Source organism: Pelecanus crispus, chromosome 6 (assembly GCF_030463565.1).
Source record: "Pelecanus crispus isolate bPelCri1 chromosome 6, bPelCri1.pri, whole genome shotgun sequence".
NCBI lineage: Eukaryota > Metazoa > Chordata > Aves > Pelecaniformes > Pelecanidae > Pelecanus > Pelecanus crispus.
Window position 1 is genome coordinate 34,591,824 of NC_134648.1, and position 24,652 is coordinate 34,616,475.

A 24,652-nucleotide genomic window follows, 5' to 3' on the forward strand; every position below is an offset into this window, starting at 1 on the left:
CCTCATCCCCCATCCCCATCCCCCATCCCCACCCTCCTCTCCCACCCCCACCCCATCCCCATCCTCCTCTCCCATCCTCCTCTCCCATCCTCCTCTCCCATCCTCCTCTCCCATCCCCGTCCCCACCCCACCCCACCGCACGCCGCGGCAGGTCTGGCCGAGCACCGCCTACACCCCGCCTGGCCCCGCCCCCTGGAGGAGGCCCCGCCCCCTGCCCGCCCCCGCCCCGCCCCGCCGGGCGCGGCGCCGCTCTCGCCGCCCGTCTCTGCTGCCGGCGCCGCTCTGTCCCGCTTCCTCTCCTCGCCGCCTGCCCCCCGTCAGGGCGCCGGGCGGAAGTGCGCGGCGCGGCCATGGCGGCTGTGGATATCCGAGGTAGGGCCGGGGCGTGTGCGGGCGTTCGGGGCTCCCCGCTGGCGGCCCTGGCGCGCTTCCCGCGGCTCCGGGCCCTGGGCTGGGCCGGGCCGGGCCGCCTCCGTGTGGAGCTGCGGGCCCTGCCCGCCGCTCTGGGCTGAGCTCCGCCGGCGGGCGCGGAGCGGGGAGCTCCATCCGCGGGGCGGAGCGCGGCGGACCGGGCTGCCCCGGGCAGCTGCGGCCGAAGGAGGAGGGTGGTGCGATGGCCACCGTCCCGGCTGGCCGGAGGTTCCTGCGGGTATAGCATTGGCTCCGAGGAGCGTCCGGGGTGCTGGACGATGAGTTGCGGCCAGAGGTGCGAGGATAACGGAGCTGCTTCCCCTGTTAGTGCTCTGTAGGGGCGGTGGAGCTACCCAGTTTGTTTTTACGTCTTTGAAAACTCTGCGCAGGAGAGTGTAGTGGCGTTGCTAATGCATCTGTGTCACGAGAGGGAACTGGGAGGAAAAACTGACCAAAAAGCAGAGTCCTTGGACGTGAGGCGGGCGAGGGGGGTGTGTTCAAGGCCACCTGGGAAAAACAAGCCTCCCTTCTGCTACACCTCTGCCTTTTCGGGTGGAATAAGGAGGTGCTGGGGGGAGACGGTAACGGAAGGGAACAGCTGAAAAAGAGTTTTAGCTCTGAAGTATGGAGGAGAGTGGGAAACACTGGCACATGTGGGACTTGCCTGAGACCAAAGCGGTGAGTTAGGCTGGTAATCTTAGCAGTGCTCTGGGTGGATGCAATGAGGCATCCACCAGGAAGGTGTTAGAGAAGCCAGAAAGAACGCAGAGGTAACTGAGAGCAAGAAAGGTTTGTGTGAGAGTTGAGGGGTACGAATAGAAAGAGAATGTTTTGAAGAAGAAGGGGTGACATTTGAATGAAGTATTAAAGAAGGTTTACATTGTAAACAAAATACAGGTTAAATTACTGTGAAGAGTTTGAACTTTTGAGAGAGGAAGAGGGAGTTGAGAGGACATGAGAAAGGAAATTATTTTTCTCTGTAAGAGTGTCTGAATGGAGTCACACCAGAAGTCTATGTGGTGGATGGAGTCTCAGGGAATGACTAAGAGCAGATACTTAGGGAAAGCCTGTGAGGGGGTTAATTTTGATAATGAGATGTTTTCTCCTTTTTTTTCCCTTCAAATTCTTACTTAATGATTTCTGCAGTCGTGTTTGCTTTTCTGACTGCCTTGTTTCAGATTGCAGTAAGGAGCTATATGGACAATTAATGGCAGGAGTGCTGCATTAAGTTATTAGCTGGTATGAGAACCTTCTGTCTTAATCCAGATATTTAAGCTCCCTCAAAGTCTTGTATCTAATATGGCTCAATATATTGAGTTTGAAGTATATTTCTATTTTTAAGCTATCAGACTATTTTACTGTTTCTCTCAGTTTGTCAAAGCCTAGCCTTGGGCTATCTAGCTGGCAAGGCCAGGTACAGCACGCTGTGTGAATTGCTCTCCTCTTATTTTGCCATGGTTTGCTGGATTGTCTCCCAGATTGTCCTGACATTTGTGGCAGATTGGTAGTATTGTCACAAGCACTTTACTTTTGCACCTGTGATGCAAATTCCACAAAAAGTGCTTTGAACAAGATGTCCTGTTTTTGGAAGGAACAGGGAAGCAGGAACACCATCCTTTCTGTCTCATACCCAAAATAAACAGAGGTGCTCCCTTCTTAGTGGGAATTACAGGCATGTCAGGTCCATGGTTGGTTTTGTTCTTCCTCCCCTTTTTTTCCAAGAATAGTTTAAGAGAACAATCTTACTAGTTATAAAGGCAATTATCAATATTGGCACTAAGTACCAGTGGATAACTGAGCCTTAGAGCCCGACTTTATATTCCTTTTTATGATACATTTATCAGTCTATATGCAGCATTATAGCTATATATATATATATATATGAAGCTTGCCTGACATTCCTCTTGAGAAACACGGTCATTGTTAATTACACAAGCAAGAAAAGTTTGTATTTGAAATGTAATATGAGAATTTACTATGGCAAGAATACAAGCACTTAAGATTTTGGTTTTGTTGGGAAGGAAAGCTTGTCTTTTGGTTTTGAAAGGCATTTAGGATAAGCACTGCTACCACAACTTAAGTACTTGATAATGGATCTTAGTGCTGTGTTTCTGAGATTTCCTTTTTTTACAGTGAGGCGAGAGAATAGTGTATGCAAATTAACATGAATGCCTCTAGACTTCTGGGTTCTTTTCCCCCATTCCCTGAAAGAGTTAGGCTGGCAATTCTGAGATTAACGAGGCAAAATGATTTACGCATGACTATTTATACTGCATTTTTCTTGTTTTGCTGGGCAGCTAGTGTTACTTTATTAACTGTTCCTCAGAGAAGCTTACATTTTTGGAACTGATCCAGTCATCCTTAAGCATGCAGAGTTGTTGCAGAAGTGAAATATTCGCAGTAGAATGATAAGTGGGAGTTCTCGTTATGTATATAATGTGTGAACGTAAGGGAATGGTTCCTGTGAGAAGGGCATTTTAGTTCTTCATTCAGTCCTCAGTGACTTCTGATCACTTACATTTTTTAATTCTAAACAATGCATGCCTTTGTTTCCTGCTTTCTCATGTCTTGGGAATTCTATTTGCTGCTGCTGCAATTTAAAATGGATGAATTTCAGGGTGCTTTTCAAGGTGCCTCATGGATCTTCAATGTTAGCAGATTTTTTGACTGTGGAACTAATTGTTGACACTGGTTTCCTTGGTCTGCTTGAAGAACATCATTTTGCTGCAGTGTGATAATAAAATCCAGGGATTTTAATTCAAATGTCCACAGATCTGTAGGAATTTCTGGCATACAATGATTTGCAGGTTATAGAGTATATTTCATTTAAAAAGTTTGCTATTTTATGTAATTGTTAATACCCTAGTTAGATTTCTGTAATATCGACTTGACTTATCAGCAGATTAATTGTGGAGTCAGGTATAGAATCACTATACCTGGAGTAGTTCAACACTACTGGGAAACATCTGCCCAGAGATAGCATTTTTGTGTCTGCCGTTTTGAGGGGTTTTGTTTATTATAGATTTCACCCGCATCAAAAATAATAATCTTTGAAACACAACAGTATCAGTTTCTATGATATCATACAGATATGTATTTTAACAACAGAACGTCTTAGAAATGTTAACGTGCAAGTATTTTGTTTCGCTCAGTAGTTTAATCATTGGCTTTAGCAGAAGAAAGCTCTTGGTTTAATTAATAAATTTCTGCAGTGTTTTACCTATTCTCAGTATCATAGTTTACAGCTTGGAAACTATTTTTGTAAGAAATAAACTGTATTAAACATGACCAGGCTCACATTTAGTGTGGGGTGTATCATTCCTCCCCCACCCCCGTCACTAATCCTTACTTAGTTTAGTAAATTCAACTTACTTACCGGAGACCTAGCTTTCAAAAGGAGCCATGCTTTGGGTTGTCTTTCTACTTGGCTAATGCTGTGGTTCATAAAATAAACTGTATATTATACTACTGAGTAGGTGTAGTATAATATATACAGTATCAGAGCTAATTAACTCCCATCAACACAGTGCACACACATGCACACACACCTTGCTCACACCCTTGAAACATAAAGGTATACCAGCAGCTAGTGGTCAAGAAAAAAAAAGTGCAATAATAAAAAAAATACTAGATTTCTGTTGCGTACCTACAACAGAACTGCAGAAGGTTAAAGGATATCAGTTGTTACTTGAACTCTGTGAAACACATTTTTAATTAGGACTGGTTTGTGTGAGGCTGTGTTCCACCTCCTTACCCTGCTATAATCATTAACTGGTGGCAATTTACTCTTGGAGGTATTTGTAGTGTTTCTGACTGCTTTGGTACTCAGTGTAGATTTCTCTTCTCAGATAATCTCTTGGGAATTTCCTGGGTTGACAGCTCCTGGATTCCAATATTAAACAATAGCAGTGTGTTGGACTATTTCTCGGAGCGAAGTAACCCATTCTATGACCGAACATGTAACAATGAAGTTGTCAAAATGCAGCGGATGACCTTGGACCATTTGAAGTAAGTAGTAATTTGGAACTGCTTCCTGTGACACATCCTTTGTCCCTCTATCCAGAGGCTGTAATGGTTGAATGGAAGCATGCTGGAAACCTCCTTCTGTTCTGTGCTTTTTAGTCCCACCACTTGCCAGGGAGCCCAGCTTTTTTTGTATTTGGATCTCTTCTACTTCCTCTTATGCCATTTCAAGGAGGTGTTAAACATGAAGGATTCTATGTATATCCTGAGATTCCAGTAAATCACGTCTTAGATATTTCTCTGAATTAGAAAAGCTGTCTTCTCGCATCTTCCCAGCTCGACAGAACCCGAGTAATGGTAATGTAGTTAAATATTTTTCTGTGGTGAATAGGGTTTATGTTAGGGGACGCTTAGAATTCATAAGTAGTTTGTAGTTCCATATCCTGCTGGCTGTGTGCCAAAATTAGTACATAATTCCTCCAAAGAGCTGGCTTTTTAGTATGGATAATAAAAGTAGTGAGTGTTGTAAATAAACTGATCACAGATGGTTGTGTAATGAGATTGCAGCATACGCAAGTGAACTTTCTTTCCAGTTTCCCATCTGCTACACTAAGCACAAGTGAGGTATTTGAGAACTATTTAGAGACGCCACAATATGATAGGGAGTGTGCAAGCGGAGCTAAAAGTTCATTGGTAAAGTTACTGATGCTCAGATGTGGTTGTGGAGGGGCTTTCATGTCAGACACACAGAAGGTCACATCATACACTGGTCCTTTGTTTCTGTGTTTAAATGACATCTCTATGATGATAGATTGTGTTATCTGTTTTGCTATTTACTTTTTGGCTAACATGTTCTGCTTAGATGATGTGTCAGGTTGTTGTAACCCCCTTTGTATATGCAGCTAGGTTTTAATAGCTAGCTCAGGAAATCCTGTGCCTTTATTTACTGCGCATTAATATAGAAGCGCTTCCAAAGCATCAGAACTTCATCCCTTTGCTGCTAGGCCATTTGGTAGGTCTTCACATCCTACAGATTTTACCTTGAGGAAGATATTTATTCTGGTTGCTGCTTTTTCAGCCAGATGGTTGGAGTAGAGTACATCCTCCTTCATGCTCAAGAGCCCATTCTCTTCATTATCCGGAAGCAGCAAAGGCAATCTCCAACACAAGGTAAGGTCACTCAGTTCTTGTCACTGTTGAGAAGGCCGATCGGTTAGTCGCTTTTGTCTGTTCCTAATTTGTGTTTAAGCACTTCTGGTTCCCCTTTTCTGTCTTTATCTTACGTCTAAGTAAAAGGGTGTGAGGCTTTGTGGTGGTGAGGAGATACTTGGTCTAGCAGAGTGACCTCTAGTGTGCTAATAGCAGGGATTGCCATCTTGTGGTGAAATGCGAGGAGTGCAATGAGAAAGTACTGCCCTGGGAAATTGATGACAGCATTCATGCCATGTCGTATATATCTGTTAGGCTAGGCAAGACTTTTCATTTTAATGGTTTGAATATAAGGCTAATGATATCCTTGCTTCGGGCTGATGAGCTTAGTTTAATTTGAACTAATTATCTGAAGTGGCTAGTATGTGATTTATTTATTTCTTTTGCCAAGCCATGAATGATTTCCATTAGTTACGGAAAGGGATCGTTCATGCTTCTGTTGTGTTGCATCACTTTCTTATTCTGCACTATTTCCACCTTCAACTGTGGGTTGGTTATACTGCTGAGTAGGATCTTGTAAGTAGAAGACAACGACCCATGTGGAAAATGACCATGAGATACTGCAAATGCTTGTTGGTTTGGTTATTGCCCCGAGAACTGAGTACTTTGGAATCATGAGGGAATCTTGTGACAACAGCACTATTCCTTCTTACAGTCTCACTGATGACCTAAGTTTTAAATGAAATATCTTAGCTTTTTTTTTTCCATTTGCATGCAGCTGGCTTCATTATTCCTTTTTAACCTTAAATTTGTTTGTGTGTGATATTAATTAAAAAAGTAACCACATTTCAATAGTTATTGGACTATCTTCTGTGTTTACTGCATGCTTATGTAAAATAATCTGGTTATTTCGGAGTAAGCTTTACAGAAAAGAAAGGCAAGGTTAATGCTAGTTATTTTGTAACTTTTTTTTTAGTGACCTAGGCTCTGCATATGCATTTTGGTCTTGTGCAGGACTTTGCCTTGTCTAGCAATGCTTCTTATTTGCTTATATCAGGTAATGGCCTCTTTATATTGCAGTTTCATACTGAAAAAGAACATATATGATTCCTCCTTCTAATAGATTTTTCGAGTTGTTTCTTTATTAAAGGTTTTGAATCTAGCTTTCAAAAGGTGAGTATGGAAATACCATGCAGCGCTTAATTTCCTGTTTTGACACTTCTTAAATCAAGAGTAGAGTTGGGGCTTCCACAGTATGTGTGTTCAGACTTTTGCTGTAATGCAAATATGTTTGGTGGAATTTAATGGGGACTTGTTTGGTAATATTTTTCACATTGTGACTGTACAGTTTGTGCTAGATACCTTGCTTGAGTCGCATAGTTCCCTAGCCCAAATGTTACTCATGTGTTTCATTTTATCATGGTACAAATATTAGTGTATTTGAGACACGAGAATGGGGATGGAAAACTAAAATTTAATGAGTTTACAGGAAGTGTTGAGTACTTGGGTAGAACTGGTACAGGCCTGTCTTATACTTCTGTGTGTTTTTTTGGTTTTTTGTTGTTTTTTTTCCAAAAGTATATTTATATTAAGTTTTTTAAGCCAAGTTCTTGCCTATTTGAAGTGGGTTTGGAAAAAATCTTTAGATCCAATGATTAGGGAGAGTTACCTGTCTAGGAAAGTAGGTTGCTCTGGTACAGAGCTGTGAGACAGTAAAGCTGCTGTTCTGAGTCTTGTTCCACTTCTAAGGAAATACTGGGAATCCTCTTTCTTCTGAGAAGTGGGTACTGGCTGTAATATGCACCCAGCTGTCTTGGTCTGTTAATTTAGGCAGGTGTCCAGGCTTCATAAAATGCAAGTACTGGATGAATTGGGTCCTGTCAGTAGAAAGGTTGAGACAGAATGCGTTGAGACAGAATGTGTTAATACAGATGGAGGAACTGGAACAAATGTGTGCGCAGGTAAGATCCTTAGGAACATGAAGCTGGTAGCATTGCTATAGTTTCTTGACTGAAGAATGTTTGACAGAGTATTGTGGAGGCAATTGTGATGTTCCTCTGTGCTGCAGCTCTAAGGAACAAGAATTTTCAATGGGTCAGTAAAGGTTCCAAATTGGATTTAGCAAATGTCTTTGGAAGGTTGTCTTTTTTTGGCGGAATGTTACTAATTTCAAAAGGCATACTCTGTGTGTCCTTAGCTGCCATTGGGACTGGGAAATCTAGCTAAGAGGACTGTACAAGTTGAAGAAAGCTGAGACCAGAAGAACAAGATCTTATGTTGTTGTGGGTTTCTGCTGGTAGCAAAGGCAAGTGGAACTACTTCCAGTGCAGTTCACTTGACTCCTCTTGTGTACCTCTGAAAATCCCAACTCTTGTAAAGTTGATTGTTTGTCTGCAGTAGGACAGGACTTCAAGTTGATGCCTTTCTATCTGTAAAGCAGACCTTGGGTTTTTTTCCCCTTATCAGTCTGTGGCTAGGGTGCAAATAAAGCACCTTGAAGGAAAAAGTTAAAAGGGGAAAATTTGGTGATGAGATGAATATTACAATTTCTGATGTTACTACTGAAATTCAGCAACAAATACACAGTCTTCAGCCAGAGCTTTAAACTGATCCTACTTTTTTTTTTTTTTCGCCTCCACAGTTATTCCATTGGCTGACTACTATATTATTGCTGGAGTGATTTACCAGGCACCTGACTTAGGGTCTGTCATTAACTCCAGAGTTGTAAGTGTTCTGTGCATTTGATGTATACCAGTTTGTATCTGCTTTTACTTTTGGTTGTTCCTTGGGCTGTTTCAATCCCTCCTTCACTGTTTTGAGGAAAGATCTTGTGTAGTATACAGTAACTTAAAACAAACCCCACTGGTTAATATGGTGTCTATCCCACATGGAAATGAAAGATCTTGGGAAAGTGCAATATGGTCCAAAAAGAAGGATACATTGTTCAAGGACGAAGGATCAGAATAACTGAAGCTACACAATTGGCAGAACAACATGACGTTTGAATAATCAAAAGAAAAGTTAAATGACAAATACATATGAAATAGTAATTAAATACCTGTTCAGTGAAGCTTGCTTTGGAATGTTAATGTAATGTAATATTTCTCTTTAAATGAAGCTTATGTTTTTAAGTTAGTGTGATATTTCTTTTTAAATAGGATACTCGGGCTTGTTTTGATTTCTTCTGTTCTAGTAAACTACTACTTTTGCAAGTTTTCCTCTGTCAGTTAAGAAAAACACTTAAGAAAAGGTCTTGTAAGAGGCTGTTAAAGAGATTACGTTCTTGGTCCAAAGCTAGATATCCCAAGTTCCCTTCTCAGAACAAAAATGAATATAGAATACTAGTTTTTAAATCTCTGCTTTCAAAAAATTATACTTTATTTTCTCCTTAAATTCTGAACACTGCCTTATGTTCTTGTTCTGAAAGCTCACTGCAGTGCATGGAATTCAGTCTGCTTTTGAAGAAGCTATGTCCTACTGTCGCTATCACCCGTCCAAGGGCTACTGGTGGCATTTCAAAGATCAAGAAGAACGAGGTATGATTCCTAGTTGTTCCTGCATACTTTCATAGAATAGAATCATAGAATTTTTTAGGTTGGAAAAGACCTTTAAGATCATCCAGTCCAACCATTAACCTAACCCTACCAAGTCCACCACTAAACCAATTAAGGGTAGAGTAATAATTTCATGTTTCCTGGCTTGGTGGCTGGATTATTTTTTAATGAGAGTAAAAACTAGGAATCATTAAGGTTGGAAAGGATCTCTAAGATCATCAGTCCAACCATCAACCCAGCACCACCATGCCTACTAAACCATGTCCCAAAGTGCCACGTCTACCCATTTTTTAAACATCTCCAGGGATGGTGATTCCACCACTTCGGCAGAGGGAAGGTAACATAGGGAAAAGCTTCAGGCAGTGCACAGTGACGGTGTAGAGGTGAGGTTAAGTGACTTTGTCTGAAGGGTAAGTTAGTGTTCCCTATCAAGTGGAAGGAATCTTACTCTTTTGTGCTGGTGGGGATGAACATCAAGGCATGGGTGGGAAATGAAAATAGTGAGCCGTATGTCAACACAGGGAGCAACTCTTCAAACCACTGGAGACCAGTACATTTTCAGAAGCCAAACCAGTTTGTCAGGAAGTAAGAATTGTCCTTAATCTGTCTTCCACAAAAAAAGCCTGATGTCAAAGGGAAAACATAGGTGAAGTTCAGAGGAGAGGACAAAGAGCTACACAGGAGAGCAGCAGAGAGCTGCTAAAAGAACGGAACTTTTAATACAGCTTTCTCTTACATTGCTATGACTTGCAGAGAAAGCTAAACCAAAAGCCAAGAAGAAGGAGGAACCAAGTTCTATTTTCCAAAGGCAACGGGTAGATGCTTTGCTTCTAGACCTACGACAAAAGTTTCCACCCAGATTTGTTCAGGTATGACACTTACAAGCTGTAGTATTACTGTAACTTACTTAGAACTTAAGGCAGTTATAAGTACTTGAACAGCTGAAACTGAATGGGAATTTTGTGTGCTTTCTGCAATGGTACCATGTATTAGATAATAAATTTGAAATGGAAAGCTCTGATTGGAGTGTAGGATTCCCCTTTGTAATTGCAGGAGTCATTAAGACCTTGGCAAAACTATGAGGGCAAAATTTATTATACAGATTCCTTATCTAATCACAGAGGGTCTGTTCTTGTCAGCTATCAGATTTTGCTGCTGCTTCCAGTTTCCTGCTTTGTAAGTGCAATCAAGCCACCACAGCTATTTTGTTTTAGTCACTCCATTGTTCTGGAGGCTTATTAATTAGTGTGGAAATTCTTGGCATTCTGTGAAGTTGTTGTGACTACCTCTAATCGTCTCTAGTAGCCATTTGTTCCACCAGGTCTTCTGCTTGGGAGCAAAGGAAATTATGTTTACAGCATCTCATGAAACTGTTTACTTCTCAGATGTGGGAAAGACTTGCTAACTGCGTATCTTTTGTTTTAGTGCTTTTCAGTTGTCAGAGGAAAAACTTGATCTTTTAAAAATGTTAATTGGATTTTGTTTAAAGTGTATTTAGTGATCCTTTCTACACTCAACCCTTACGTATAAGGGTGTATTGCTTGGTTTATATTCCTAAGTGAGTAGTAGGAAGGGTTAAGAATTATGACTTTGGTTCCATTGATGTGTTGTGTTTTTTTTTTTTTTTTTTTCTCCCCCACAGCAAAAGCCTGGAGAAAAGCCTATCCCAGGTAAAACTCTAATATTTTCACAAGACTTTAAAAGTAGGCTCTATATAGCAGTGTCTTCCAGTTGCCGTATAAGCTCCTTGCTGCTGCTACTAAGGTAGTTAGGAATTCTGTCATTGCCTAATTGTGCAAAGTACTAGGTAAGAGTTCTCTGTGACAGCCAGAGTGAAACTGAAAAAAAGTGTACTCTGCTCCTGACCTGTCTGTCTGCAAAACTGTATTGCCTGAAGGTCCAAATGCAGGAAATGGTCTTTGAAAGCAGGAGGAGGGTAAAAGGGTGAATGAGGGAACAGTTTGGTCAGTCCAGCATCTTAGTAATTTTGCATGGTGCTACAAGCTGAAGAAAGCATGTGAAGGCTTTGAGTTGATCATAAGCAACCTCAAAACAGCAAAATCATGAACTCTGTATCTCTTCAATCTATTCCACTTTTTTTACCCATATAGGTATGAATTTAGTCCTTGGTTATTCTTATACCTTTGAAATTAATTTTGCCCCTTTGACATCAACAATATTTTCTAAGTATTCTAAGTATTCTTATTTTAAGAATAAAAATTGGAGGTTTAACTTTCTTTTGCTGTGATTTCTTAAGTGGATCAAATCAAGAAGGAACCAGAACCAGCCCCTGAAGCTGTCAAGCCAGAGGAAAAAGAGACTGTAAAGAATGCTCAGCAGAGTGCTGGTGCTAAAGGACCACCTGAAAAACGGATGAGACTCCAGTGAAGGGAGAAGTTGTTACACATCTGGATTAGTCAGTACTTGGAAAACAGGACATTCTTGCTCCCATTTCTTAATATTTAAGCTCTTCAACTGAGACTGACGATTCAGGGACTGAAGTACCTGTAACAGCTTTTTCTGTAGAAACCTGTCATGCAAATGTTAATGTCAGGATGTGAGCTGCCTCAAAGAAGGTGTTTTCGCTCTTCATCTTATTTTGAATGTTGGCTTCTGAGAATGGTTTTTACATGGACATATTTTGCAGCCTCCTGAAATCTATATGAACTCATGCATCCCTTGTGTCTTGGTTTCCTATGTAAAAAGAAACATTTTTCTATTAAAAAAAAAAAAATCTGAATTCTTGGCAAATAAAACTCTTGGCTGCTGGAATGCCTTTCTTAAATGCTTACTTTGTTATTAGCAAATATGCCATATGTGCTGGCAGCATTTTTTTGCTTGGATATTGGAATATATTGTGTGCTATTTTGAGGAAGAAAAGTTCAACTAAAGGATTTAGGCTGCCTGCCATGAATTGCTGTGCTTTAAGATTTGATAACTGGAGGCTGAAATCCATGTAATTAGATGTCGAACTGCTCTCAGTCTCTAAATGTTCTTAGGCACTCATTTTACTTAATGGCTAAGCTGGTCTTTTATTATAAAAGCTAGTGTTCTGTGAGGGAGATTTATGATGACCTAAAACAGGCTAAAATGTCTTGCTGTTGCACACTCAGTGAAGCTGTTTATATTTCTCCTTTTTTCACTGTAACTCAAATACATTAATTACATCTCTTCCTCTGTGCTTCTAGCACTTTCTTGCTGCATCTGATCACCTTGATTAGTTATCTGCTTTTTAGACCTGAGGAGGCAGGGCAGTGGAGGAGAAACATCATTGACAGCTATATGCTTTGCTATTTAAGCATGTCACTTACACAAACCATTTTTTTTGGCAGAAAAATTAAAAGTCATCCATTGCAAAGAAATGCCTACTGTTTTGGTTTTTCTTTGAAGTAATGGAGCAATCCTTGAAATAGCTTGCTTTCTTTTCACAACTGTTACCTGCTTTCCTGTAGTAAACTGTAGTAAGCAAGAAAAAGGTCTGTACATAGCAAACAAAATGTAGATAGGAAGGAAGACTTAAGTTATACTTAGATAGCTGTGTCAAATTTGTTTTGAGGTTAAAGACTTTTTTTTTTTCCTGTTTCGGTAACTAATAAACAGCTCAGGGTAGCTGTTGAATGATAGAAAGACCCATGTAATTTCTGTCCTGTAATCCAAAGATGTAACATTAAACATGTAGATAAGCCAATGGCTGTCTGCTGTTGGTGCAGATACAGACCCAAAATTCATGTATCGCTGTACTTAAGTGTGTATTAGCTTTATTTCATACCATGTGGGTCAAGTTTGAACAGCTATTTCTCCAAATGTTGATAGCAGTAGATAATAAGCTAGTGTAAACTCTTAAAAAGTGAAGACATAGAAAGCAGTTATTTTGGGATGCTCAAAACAAGAGAGTGCTAATTATTCAGCACTGAATAATTACAAGGTAGTGTGAATACACTTAGAACAAAAGGGTATTGATTCTTTCTTGTATTAAAGAAATTCCTCCGAAAGCAAGGAGCTAAAGAAGCACCAAAATCATCATCTCATCTACCCCCATGATGGAAAGTGGGATCTCCAGAAATGAGGCATGAGTGGTGAGGAACCTCAGGAGTCCTTGCTGGATTTGTGATGTTCAGAATAAAGTCCTTGGAAGTGGCCATTAAAGGGGCTGAATTTCTCTGTAGTTACTCATATTACTAAGAACCAGTATGTCGTTTGGAAAAACTTAAGTAAGAAAGATTACTAGACTGCACTGTCATGAAGATCTAGGGTGCTTTTTTTTCTTTTTTGAGGCAGAAAAATTAACTACTTGTACACCAAGGAAAGATTTAACATTGCTAGCAGAAGAAAGATATCTTGCTCATTGCTGAAGGCACATACAGCTGTGGTCAAAAATGAATGCTAGAGCACATAGTATGAGCGAAGTATTCTATCAGTTGCTGGACTTCACCTGAAATAAAGTGTGTTGTACAGTTTGATGTCTGAAAAAGAATTCTCCTAAAGTTGAGGGGTTTGAAGAAGGGCAATAAAATGAGTAGGAGAAAGTTTCTTCTGTGAAGCCACTGGGAGGACCAAGACTTTTGTCTTTTCTTTCCTAAGGAGCTAATGTTGAGTCTTTATAAAACCGAGTACTGTGAAGCAAGTAGGAAAGTAGAGAACCTTGTTCTGCCTTGTAGTACAAGAATAAAGGGACTAGTTAATGAACCTGAACTGGAGTTACATTTAGACGGAACCATTATATTCCATGCTCAGAATCTGAGCTGATTCAGAGATGAGGGTGGAACTCGTAAGGGGCAGACTGTCCTCACGTCTGCATCTCTTAACAGCCTTTCTGCAGAAATGCCTCGTGTTGGCTGGCATCAGAGGGCATTAAAAAGGCTGGACTTCTGCTCTGATCCCATCTGAGTTAAAGTGCCAGCATCTAAGCTATTGAGAGGATAGAAAATGGCTTCCATGCATGAAACAATGCATTCAAATGTGATAAGCCTTTTCCAGGGGGATAAGATCTTTTCCTGAGAGAATTATATTAGAAATCAGTAAGGGATATTACTAATGAGTGTGTCGATTTCTTAGTAGCTGTCCTTCAATGCTGAAAGGTTTGCCATGTGAGGGAATGAGGGACTGAAATATCTTCTAATCCTGTTACTTGCTGACAAGATATCCTAAAATAATTTTATCAGTTAAGTGAGCTTTGATACTAACTTACTCAAGTGACATTATGTCAGATATTACTGTTAAACTCCAAGTAATTTACTGTCAGAAAGCTATTAAGCAGCTATCTCCTAGTCAGTAATGTTTTTCAGTGTATGAGAATCTTAAGTCTTTTCTCTCTGTTATTTATACACTGTCTCTTGGTTTGGAGCCTGAGTGCCAAAGTCCAAAGTCCTTTAAAGGACCTTCAGTATTTGTAAAGCTTATAGATGAAAAGGAAATAAGCAAGTAGCTCCGAAACTTGCCCTGTGTGCCACTTTCTTTTGCGTAAAGGAGAGATTTGGTTGTACAGGAGGGCTATCTCTACTTTTGCTCTTCAATAATAACAATTCAGACTTCAAAAGGGCTTTTCTTGGTCTAAATCACGGGGTAGCAGGAGCTAAAAATGACGTAGAAGTCTAATAGAAGCATCCTTCTGAGAGCCTGAAAGTATGTATAAACGTGCATATACACATGAACAGATATGCATACATGTATGTACATATGTGTAGATATACACATGTGCAAAAATCTAGCCAGACTGTAGAAAGAAGGGCAGTCTAGCTACCTCAATTCAATGTGTAAAGCTAATGGTGTCTCAGATGCAGCAGAAATACTGTCTTCAAGTCCTCACTAAGTAAGGTCTGACCAGGCTATGCGTTATTCTCATCCATTCATCTTTGCCACTCTGCCCCCGTACTTTGTGTTTTGGTAACCTTTTCCTAGCAAAGTTAGATGCCATTTGCACAGTCAGTACATGTTGTTTGCCAAAGCAAGCTGTACTTGGAGCAAGGTTAGAAGGGTTAGGTAATAAGAGGGACAAGGGAAAGGGGAGAGATTAGCTTTATTTTGAGACATGGAGGTTCCCTGTGAGAAAAGTGATGAAGGTATGTTATACAAATAGATTGTGGCTTCACTGAAGCAACAGATGGCTTCTGAACAAAAGCTGATGTGATAGACTTTTTACATTTTTTTGATGGTTTTTTTCAGTGGCAAAGCAAATTATGATAACTAGGCATTCAAGCTTCAAGACAGTTTTTCTTTTTTCTTGGAGAGGAAGGGTAATTTTTGATAAAGTGTTGCTTTGGTCCTGTAATCATGCACAGAACAAACAAATGGTCACTTATGTGACAAGTGTCCTTCTGTAGCCTAATGTGGATCACGAGATGGGTGGGTGGTGGGTAGAAATTTTTGCAGTGGGATGAGTTATGATGTATTATTGATCTCTCAACAATCAGAAGGCTTAATTTCTTTCTGCTAGGAAAGTGGATTTCAACCTGTGGTCCACAAAGCTGCTGGGGGTTTGTGACCTGTTCCTAAAGACTCAACAGAAGGTAAGTGAGAAAAGTAAACTCTTGCTGGTAGGATTCAGTTCCACAGGAGCTTGCACCTTGTTGTGGTTTAGCCCCAGCCAGCAACTAAGCACCATGCAGCTGCTCGCTCACTCCCCCTACCCCGATGGGATGGGGAAGAGAATCGGAGGAGTAAGAGTGAGAAAAACTCCTGGGTTGAGATAAGAACAGTTTAATAATTGAAGTAAAGTAAAATGGTAATGATAATAATGATATACAAAGCAAGTGATGCACAATGCAATTGCTCACCACCCGCCAAACAATACCCAGACAGTTCCCGAGCAGCAATCGCTGCTCCCTGGCCAATCCCCCCCAGTTTATATACTGAGCATGATGTCATATGGTATGGAATAGCCCTTTGGTCAGTTTGGATCAACTATCCTGGCTGTGCCCCCTCCCAGTTTCTTGTGCCCCTGGCAGAGCATGGGAAGCTGAAAAGTCCTTGACTGGTATAAGCACTACTTAGCAACAACTAAAACATCAGAGTGTTATCAGCATTATTCTCAAACTAAATCCAAACCACAGCACTATGCCTGTTACTAGGAAAAAAAATTAACTCTATCCCAGCTGAAACCATACAATTATGGATATCTAGAAAGCTCTTTCCAGATCGATATCTAGAAAGGTCCTAATAGAAGCAGGAGTCCTGCTGTTTTCATTCTTTTAATCTGAGGTCCTGTATTACCGGGTGTACACTACTAGTGCTGGCCACACTGGCAATGAATGAGCAAGGTGTCAGTGCACAGGATCTGAAGCCCCTTTGGACAACTGTTGGTAACCTCCACTGCTGTTGGTGAGGCCTGCCATGTGCCCAGCTCCAGGTACCAGCCCACTCGGGACCCTGGGGCATGAGGCAGCAGGGGGAGGCTCTGAGCGCTCTGCCAGCTGCTCCTCTCACCGCTCAGCCTCCTGAGGGGCAGTGCCTGTCTCGGGCAGTTTGAAATGTGAGGTGCTGCTGCCTGTGCCAGGGTGACGGTCTGCACCCAGAAGCTGGTGCCAGAAAGCAGGATCCCTGAGAGGGAGATGGGGTGGTGGGAGGGTGCACCTCCTGCAGCTGAGGAAGATAAGGGCGATAGCAGGTTGGACTTCATCCCAGCCATGCTTTCAGTGCTGAAAAGAAAGTTGTGAAGAGTTCCCAAAAGGTAACAGCTGTGGCTATGTCAAATCCCAGCACTATGTGCCAAAAACCCAGTGTGCATAGCTGTGCTGCACAGGATATCTATCCCGTCTTGGCACAATCCAGATCACTGTTTTATAGCTGTGTCTCGATGGAGCTGTTCCCTAAGATGGGGATGGCAGCCAAGTGGTAGATGTACCTGTAAGCTTTCTTTTCCCTGGGCTCTGCAAGCACAAACCTTTAGAAAGGCCATAATGTGGGAAAACGGCTGTTGCATCAGTGATGTGTGTAATTAAGGCACATTGCTGTAAGTATGTAGCAGCTGTGGCGCAGATAGGCTTTATGCTGTAATACTTGGTGCTATTAGTTTGCCTCTGTTTTATTGAACGTAGTGGAAGTGAATTTCTCCCTGATTCTACCTTTTTTCTTGGTGTGGGGGTGTGTGTGTATAGCTGTAGTAGTTACAGTAAGGCATGTGCTAAGGAGGGGCACCAAGGAGTGCTATGTCCTAGTAAGCAGCTAGGAGACTAGTACTTCTGTACTTTTTCATTTCAGACCCTAAGCTTTTCCAAATATTCTTTTGAGCTGAAATAGTCTGTTCCTGATCTCCATTCACAAATTATCCTTTAATAAAAAAAGTGAACCAAGCAAAAGCCAGCCTTTGAGCTATTAAACCAGATTTTCCCCCTTGTGATTTAACAAAATGATCCCTTTGCTCAGCACAAACATCCGTGACAAGGAGTGTGAAGCTGAGCTGGTGCCCTTCCTCGCTATGTCTACTCAGAAGGAGAAACACCCATTAGTTTGAAAGTGAAGATTATAAAATGCTGTGCATGTGCTTGTGGTAGGCAAATTTATTTGTTCCTCCCCACAAGAGCCTCCGTACGTGCTCCGTAAGAGCAGGGAGTGGATGTCTCAAGGTGCCCTCACAGCCCTCCGAGATGCACCCCCAGGCAGCGGGCAGCCATTTCCGCAGGGGGAAGGCGAAGGGGGCCGCGCCGCCGCCGCTCCTCCCCAGCTGCGGCCCTCCCCGCCGGGGGGGCAGTGGGAGGCCTCGGGGTGGTTCCCCCCGGGCGGGCCCCATCCATCGCCTCACAAAGCGGGGCGTGGGGCGGCAGCGGCCATGGGGGTGCTGCTGGGGTTGCTGGTGCTGCTGGGGTGCCCCACCGCCTTGGGGGACCTGTCCGGGGAGCTGCGCGTCGCTGCCTCGTGGGTGACGGTGCCGCGGCAGTTGAGCCCCCGGGGGGGCACCAACCCCCTGGCCGTCTCCTTCTGGCTGGAGGTGGAGGGGCGGCCGCGGGTGCTGCGGCTGCGGCGCAGGCGGGGCCTGGTCTCCCACCCCTTCACCTTGGTCACCTACGGCAAGGACGGGGCCCGCTGGGAGGAGCACCCTTTTGTGCGGGACAACTGCTTCTACCAGGGCGAGGTGTACGGGAGCCCCGGCTCCCTGGTGGCCCTCAGCACCTGCGGCAGGGGCCTCCATGGCGTGCTCTGGGTGGAGGATAGCACCTACGAGATTGAGCCCGTCCCCGACGATCCGGCCTTCCAGCACATCCTCTACCGCATGGAGGAGGCCAACAACCCCGCGGGCCCCACCTGCGGGCTGACCCCAGAGGAGCTGCAGCACCAAAAGGCTTTGCTGCCCTGGTTCAAGGCCCCCAAGGCAGAGGTGGAGGAGGAGGAGATGCTGAAGGACTGGTGGACGCACATCAGGTACGTGAAGATAGTAGTGGTCGTGGACAACGTGCAGTTTGTGAAGTCGGGCAGGAATGAATCCGAAGTCTTGAGGCAAGTCATAGAAATCATCAACATCGGGGACTCTCTGTACGAACAGCTTTCTATTCGGCTCTTTCTTGTGGGATTGGAGATTTGGACCAAAAGCAACCTTATAAACATCACTAACTCTGGCAGCAAGGCGCTTCACGACTTTAACAAATGGCGGAAGTCAGACCTGTCTCCACGGATCCCCCACGATACCGCTCACTTATTTGCATTTCAGAGCTTTGGAAGGAGCCTGGGATTGGCATTTCTAGGGTCCATGTGTGATAACCAGTGGTCATCAGCAGTTGCTTCTCTCACTCATAGGAAGTTGTCCTCATTTATTACCACATTTGTCCACGAGCTGGGCCATACTCTTGGTATGCGCCATGATGAATGGGGCTGTAAATGCAGACGAAAGAAATGCATTATGTATGAAAGCGATGTTGACACCAATGCGTTCAGTGACTGCAGTTACAAAGACTACTTCGACCTGCTTGGGCATGGTGCCAGCTGCATTCATCAACCACCAGCACCCGGCACTTTCTACCCTGTGAAGCGTGAATACTGTGGGAATAAGATAGTGGAAAGCAGAGAGCAATGCGACTGTGGTTCAAAATCAAACTGCAGAAAGGATCCTTGTTGTCACCCGAACTGTACGCTTACTGCAGGTTCAGTCTGTGCTTCTGGAAAATGTTGCAAGAGCTGTCAGGTCCTTCCAGCAGGAACACTCTGTAGAGCAAGTACTGGTGCCTGTGACCTGCCAGAGTATTGCAATGGGACTTCCCCTTGGTGCCCGCCAGACGTGTACGTACAAGATGGAACCCCTTGCAAAGGTGGTGCCTATTGCTATCGAGGAAAATGTTCTTCCCACAGTAAACAGTGCCAGCAACTCTTTGGCAAACAAGCCAGGGCCGCTCCTTTAGATTGCTTCAAAGCAGTGAATACTCGAGGTGACCGTTTTGGGAATTGTGGTATTCGTAACAATATCCATTTTACAAAATGCAGTATTGAGAATATCTTATGTGGTAGGATCCAGTGTGAAAACATAGACAAATTGCCTTTCTTGCAGAACCACGTAACACTAGTCCAAACCCCTGTTGGAGATAAAAAGTGTTGGGGTCTCGACTATCACGTAGGGATGCCAATAGCTGATGTGGGGGCTGTGGAAGATGGCACACCATGTGGTAGAGATCTGCTTTGTATCAACAGGACGTGTACCGGCATATCACTGCTGAACTATGACTGCAACGTGACAAAGTGTCATGACAGAGGAGTGTGTAACAACCGCAAGAACTGTCACTGCAGGTATGGCTGGGCTCCTCCGTATTGTGAATGGGAAGGATTTGGAGGTAGCGTTGACAGTGGACCCCCTCCAGCCAGGCAGATTTTTCAGAGAGCAAAAATAGGAGTAACGCTACTTAGTCTTCTTTTTCTCTGTATCCTTGGAGTAACCCCTACCATACGTTATAAACAGGAAATAGTGGGATGGCTTAGGAGGAAAAAGGCCCAATTCCACAGAAGAAAATAGCAGTTGTTTCAAATGCTGGAAACGCCAGCAGTTCCTAAAGGAGAAGACCTGCTAGTGAGTCAAAATCCACCACAAAGCACTTGCTGTAGCTATGGATGCTCCCGGGGAAATCTCCATTGAGCAGAGCCAGCTGATAACTCATCAAAATAATTCAACACATTCTGAATAGTTCTAATCTAATGAGATATCATTAAACGCAGAGTAAATGTTATCTTTATTTTAAGTTAATAAATGCAGGCAGTAAGGCATGCTGTTCCTTTTTTTTCTTTGCACCTTGAGCATTTAAACTATAGTAGTTAGGCAAACTGTAGGTATAGGTTTTATGCTTCATATCAACAGTCTACAAATGTAAACTTCTTAAAACAGGTGTAAGTAAATTATTTGCTCCAATTTACTGCTTCATCTAATGTTTTCTCCAGTGCAGGGGGAGAGAGGTTTCTGAACATCTTGCTTCTGTCATTTATTAATAACCAAAGAGAAAAAATTGCTTTTGCAGTCTCCATGTAATTCACATCTGTGACATGCGAACAGGCAAGAAACAGGTATTGCAGTGAGATTGCAGGTGTCTGTGGCATAAGCCCTTCAGGAGGGAGGTGGATCACAGGGAACAGGGTCTTCATCTTGTGAGACGGTAGAGAAGTATTATCCAGACCACGCCAGTAAGCATTATATTTCTGAACCATCAGATATACATCAAGAGCATAGTGACACTAAACCTGACATTTCACAAGAACAAACTGTCTTTTCTGGAAACTTTCCAATGCCTTGACTGCTGGGTTCTTCTCAGAAGTGCTATGTATTTTATTGTTGTTAAGAGGAGCTGTCTGTGAGGCTGCACAAGTTAACTGGATTTCTGAAATACTTGGAACTACTCTGCAAGTCTCTCCCAAGCAGAATTCCTGCAATATTTGATAGAAGTTTTATCTAACTATCTCAGGGAGGGGCAAGTTTTCTTGGTTTACTGTGCGATTGCTTTGTAAGCTATTACTGAATGTGTCCTTGCAGCTCTATGGAATGCTATGCAGAAGCATTGTATTTTTCATTTTTTAACAGGAGATAAAATGTGTCTAACTTATGGGAAAAGCACAAGGAATGTGGAGATACCATTTTATTTTTATTACAGCAGTGACTAGATCAGCATAAAGAGGAGTCTGTAGTCCAGATTTACAGTGAAAACCTTTATTTTAAAGGACTGGTGTTTCTGGATTAAGGGCTGTAATGCATTTGTCTGCTACCAAAAGAATTACTTGTATTTGGAAAGCAAAGACCATGTTTTTAAGCAGACATTCTATAAAGGCAGGCTAAGTACCCCAACACTTGCAACGTTTGGGAAGAAAGATGTTGGTGACTCTACAAATGATGACGGTAAACTCCTGCTGCTTCCCAAGTTTGACATTTATGTTTTTAGAATACACATTTTCCTGTACCCATGTTTTAAATGATTGTGTTCTGCATTCAAAAAGGACAGGTTACATTATGATTGGATGTGATACTTCACAGTTCTTCACATCACAAAGGATGTGATTTACAGTTCTTCATGGCTTTTTGTCTAAAGCAAATGGGTCCTTAAATTGTTACCTATATTTGGATGGGGAAATGAGGTAACACATCGTTTGTTCAGTGGTCTACACTTGTTATCTTCATAGAATATGGATGAGTTTCATTAGATGAAGAAAACTTAATCCTGCATTTATGTCAAAAGACAAGATAAACTGTCCCTTGACTAACACCCCAAATTTATTCCTTATAACCAGAGACCCTTTTTTGGGGGGGCAGGGTGGGAAAGAGGTTTGTTTGGGTTGGGGGGGGGGGGGTGTCCTCTCAGAGAAATAACAATTCAGGTGTGAGAAGCAAGGGATATGTGACAAACAAGGGGGATGTGGATTAGGTGAAAGATGGAGATAAAACGTAACACAAGGACTACACCCAGCACCTTCCAGCTAGCTCTGCACAACTGGTGAGTACTGGCACACTTTTTTTATTTTGGTTTTTAAATACATAAACATCAGTGGCAGAAGTCTCAGGCTGCTACCTTGATGGCCTGCTGTTGTTGATTTGATAGTATACCATAAATTGCTGAGTATAGACCTATGCTGAGACAAGAGAAACATTTAGAGAGTTGGAGAGTTGTTATTTACAGACTTGCATACTGAAGAGACAGATATAAATGAAAGCACAATTTAGGCTACAAAGCTTACTTGGAAATGCAGTTTTGGAAGAGACAAAACAATAAAATGCTGTATTTTCCATTTTTCTCTGTGCTTAAAGATTGATCTAAAAAACCGTGACTGTTAATTGGGAGGAGGCTTTCAGTAAGTTTTGGACAGGAGTATTTCTGTACACTTTTCTTCCATTTCTTAGGCCGCATGAACAAGACAAGCATGGATTCCAACAAACCTAGTCTATGTTTTATAAAATGTGTGAGCTCCCTCACTAAGGTTTTCTCCTTGAAAATACTGTTGTTTCTGATTTCACCATAGCAATGAAGAACTTGATACTTCTGGTGGTTTGTTAGAAATGTCCCACTACTCTGCTGTGGTGTGAAGGTGCAAGTCTAAGTTCAGTCCTAATCTTTCCGGCTTTCCCCCCTTTTTTTCCCCTCCTAGTTTTAATTGCCTTTTAAAATGTTTTAAATGGATGCGAGAACTTGGCTAATGTAGAAGTCACTTGAACATGGAAGGGGCAGCCAGCAAATGCTGCTGCACCATCTCCCAAGAGATGCTGGTCAGTCTAGTATGTGAAATGGCGCTGGAGGGCAGTGTCTGACTCTGAAGACCCATGAAATGGTTTGTGCCAGAGCACCAAGGTATTAAGTCTTAGGTAGCTGTTAACATGTGGTGGGTCAGTAGTGGTGGGTGAAACCTGGAGCTGCCTAGGAGTAAGTAAAAACAACTTACTCATGTTCTTGTTTGAAATCTCTTCCTGGCTAAGCAAGACTTCTAAAAAAAACCTCTTAATATTGCAGTTATCTCAGATCAAGATGAAATTGTTTTTGTTCTAAGCCAAGACTGTCATTTCTAAAATACATTAAAACTGCTTCTAAGGAACAGTATGTATCTTCAAGGAGTGTGCCAAGTATGGTATTAGTAGAACCTAAGTTTGGAGGAAAAATAGTTGATGGCCATTGTACAAGTTTTGCTTTCCAGTGTTCTTAACCGTTGGCAAAAAATAAGTATAGCTATCTAGAACAACATAACTCTGGAAACTGGACTGAAACAGGTGTGGAACTGCATGCTGGGCTTAAATGGTTTAAGAAGTCCTCCTAGACAAGCCATGGTTTTGCTCATCATTGCAGGTGTAATGGGGGCTTGAATGCTTGTCTGCCACCTCTGAGGCAGGTGTTCTAACATGCAGCTGAGTGCTAATAAGCATTGATGTTGTAGCATCAAGGCATGTGGCAAATGCTTCCTCTAACCCAGAGATCTAGCACCCAGGCTGGCTCTCCCTATTAAATTCAGGAATCCAAAAGTGTAGATAATCTTGGAATGAATACAGTCAAAAATATTTGTCAACCATACTGCAATACAGAACAAACAAATCAGTAGTGTAACACTGAAGACCAGAGCACCTGGTCCTCATTTTCTTCCAAAAAGTTTCTGCAGTGTGTAGACATAGGTGTCCCCGTAGTGCCAGGCACTTAGGTGATTAAATTGCACCAGGCCTCATTCATAGTTCCCTGTTGTCATTATCTGTATTGCCACACTTTTTAGCATGTGCTGAAATAGATAAGGATAAAGATTAATACAGAAATAAATAGGGGTACATTTTGCCTTGCTGTCTTTTTCCCGATAACCTGTTGGTTCAAGAACTCCCTGAGGAACAGGAGTCCCAAGTTCACATGGTTCCTCTGTTAGATGGAAAATTGGACTACTTTGCCTTTTATTGCTATGTCATTATTTGTTGTGTAGATTTTTGAGGAAATTTAACACCTTCTGCAGGACACAGTTAAGTATTCATTGTCCCCAGCGGTGTTGGTCAGCAGAGCAGTTCCATGTGCTGTTTGTAGTTTGCAGTTGTGCAATAACAGAGTTACGACACACCAATGCTACCACTATATCACGGTGCAGGACGACTAGGAGTTGGCGCGGATGCCCTCTGCGCTCCGTAGCCGCACTGGCCTTTTGCTTCTGCCCATCTGTCCTGGTTTCGGCTGGGATAGAGTTAATTTTCTTCCTAGTAGCAGGCACAGTGCTGTGTTTTGGATTTAGTGGGAGAAGAATGTTGATAACACACTGATGTTTTTAGTTGTTGCTAAGTACTGCTTATGCTAGTCAAGGACTTTCCAGCTTCCCATGCTCTGCCAGGTGCACAAGAAACTGGGAGGGGGCACAGCCAGGATAGTTGATCCAAACTGACCAAAGGGCAATTCCATACCATATGACATCATGCTCAGTATAGAAACTGGGGGGGGGTTGGCCGGGGAGCAGCGATCGCTGCTCGGGAGCTGGCTGGGTATCGGTCGGCGGGTGGTGAGCAATTGCATTGTGCATCACTTGCTTTGTATATCATTATTATACTGTTACTATTAGCATTACTATTTTATTTCAATTATTAAAGTGTTCTTATCTCAACCCAGGGGTGTTTCTCACTCTTACTCCTCCGATTCTCTCCCCCATCCCATCGGGGCAGGGGGAGCGAGCGAGCG

At 42.6% G+C, this 24,652-nt stretch overlaps 2 protein-coding genes across 2 annotated transcripts; both read left to right on the top strand.

Annotated features, from left to right (window-relative positions):
- Positions 1-344: 344 nt before the first annotated feature.
- MED6 (mediator complex subunit 6) lies at positions 345-12,250 on the top strand. Its single transcript, XM_075712554.1, has 8 exons — positions 345-372; positions 4,260-4,419; positions 5,453-5,544; positions 8,165-8,247; positions 8,951-9,059; positions 9,831-9,946; positions 10,720-10,747; positions 11,335-12,250. The coding sequence occupies exons 1-8, from the start codon at positions 351-353 to the stop codon at positions 11,463-11,465; spliced, it is 741 nt and encodes a 246-aa protein (XP_075568669.1). The 5' UTR covers positions 345-350; the 3' UTR covers positions 11,466-12,250.
- Positions 12,251-17,841: 5,591 nt separating this feature from the next.
- On the top strand, positions 17,842-20,007 carry LOC104039060 (disintegrin and metalloproteinase domain-containing protein 20-like). The gene has a single exon (XM_009493627.2). It carries the CDS (start codon positions 17,842-17,844, stop codon positions 20,005-20,007), a length of 2,166 nt encoding a protein of 721 aa, XP_009491902.2.
- Positions 20,008-24,652: the final 4,645 nt, after the last annotated feature.

Excerpts from the sequence above, each read along its gene's own strand:
- MED6 (XM_075712554.1), top strand. The coding sequence starts at position 351 with ATGGCGGCTGTGGATATCCGAG. Across the intron at positions 373-4,259 it reads GGCGGCTGTGGATATCCGAG|ATAATCTCTTGGGAATTTCC; the intron begins GTAGGGCCGGGG and ends TTCTCTTCTCAG. Across the intron at positions 4,420-5,452 it reads ATGACCTTGGACCATTTGAA|CCAGATGGTTGGAGTAGAGT; the intron begins GTAAGTAGTAAT and ends CTGCTTTTTCAG.
- LOC104039060 (XM_009493627.2), top strand. The coding sequence starts at position 17,842 with ATGGGGGTGCTGCTGGGGTTGCTGGTGCTGCTGGGGTGCCCCACCGCC.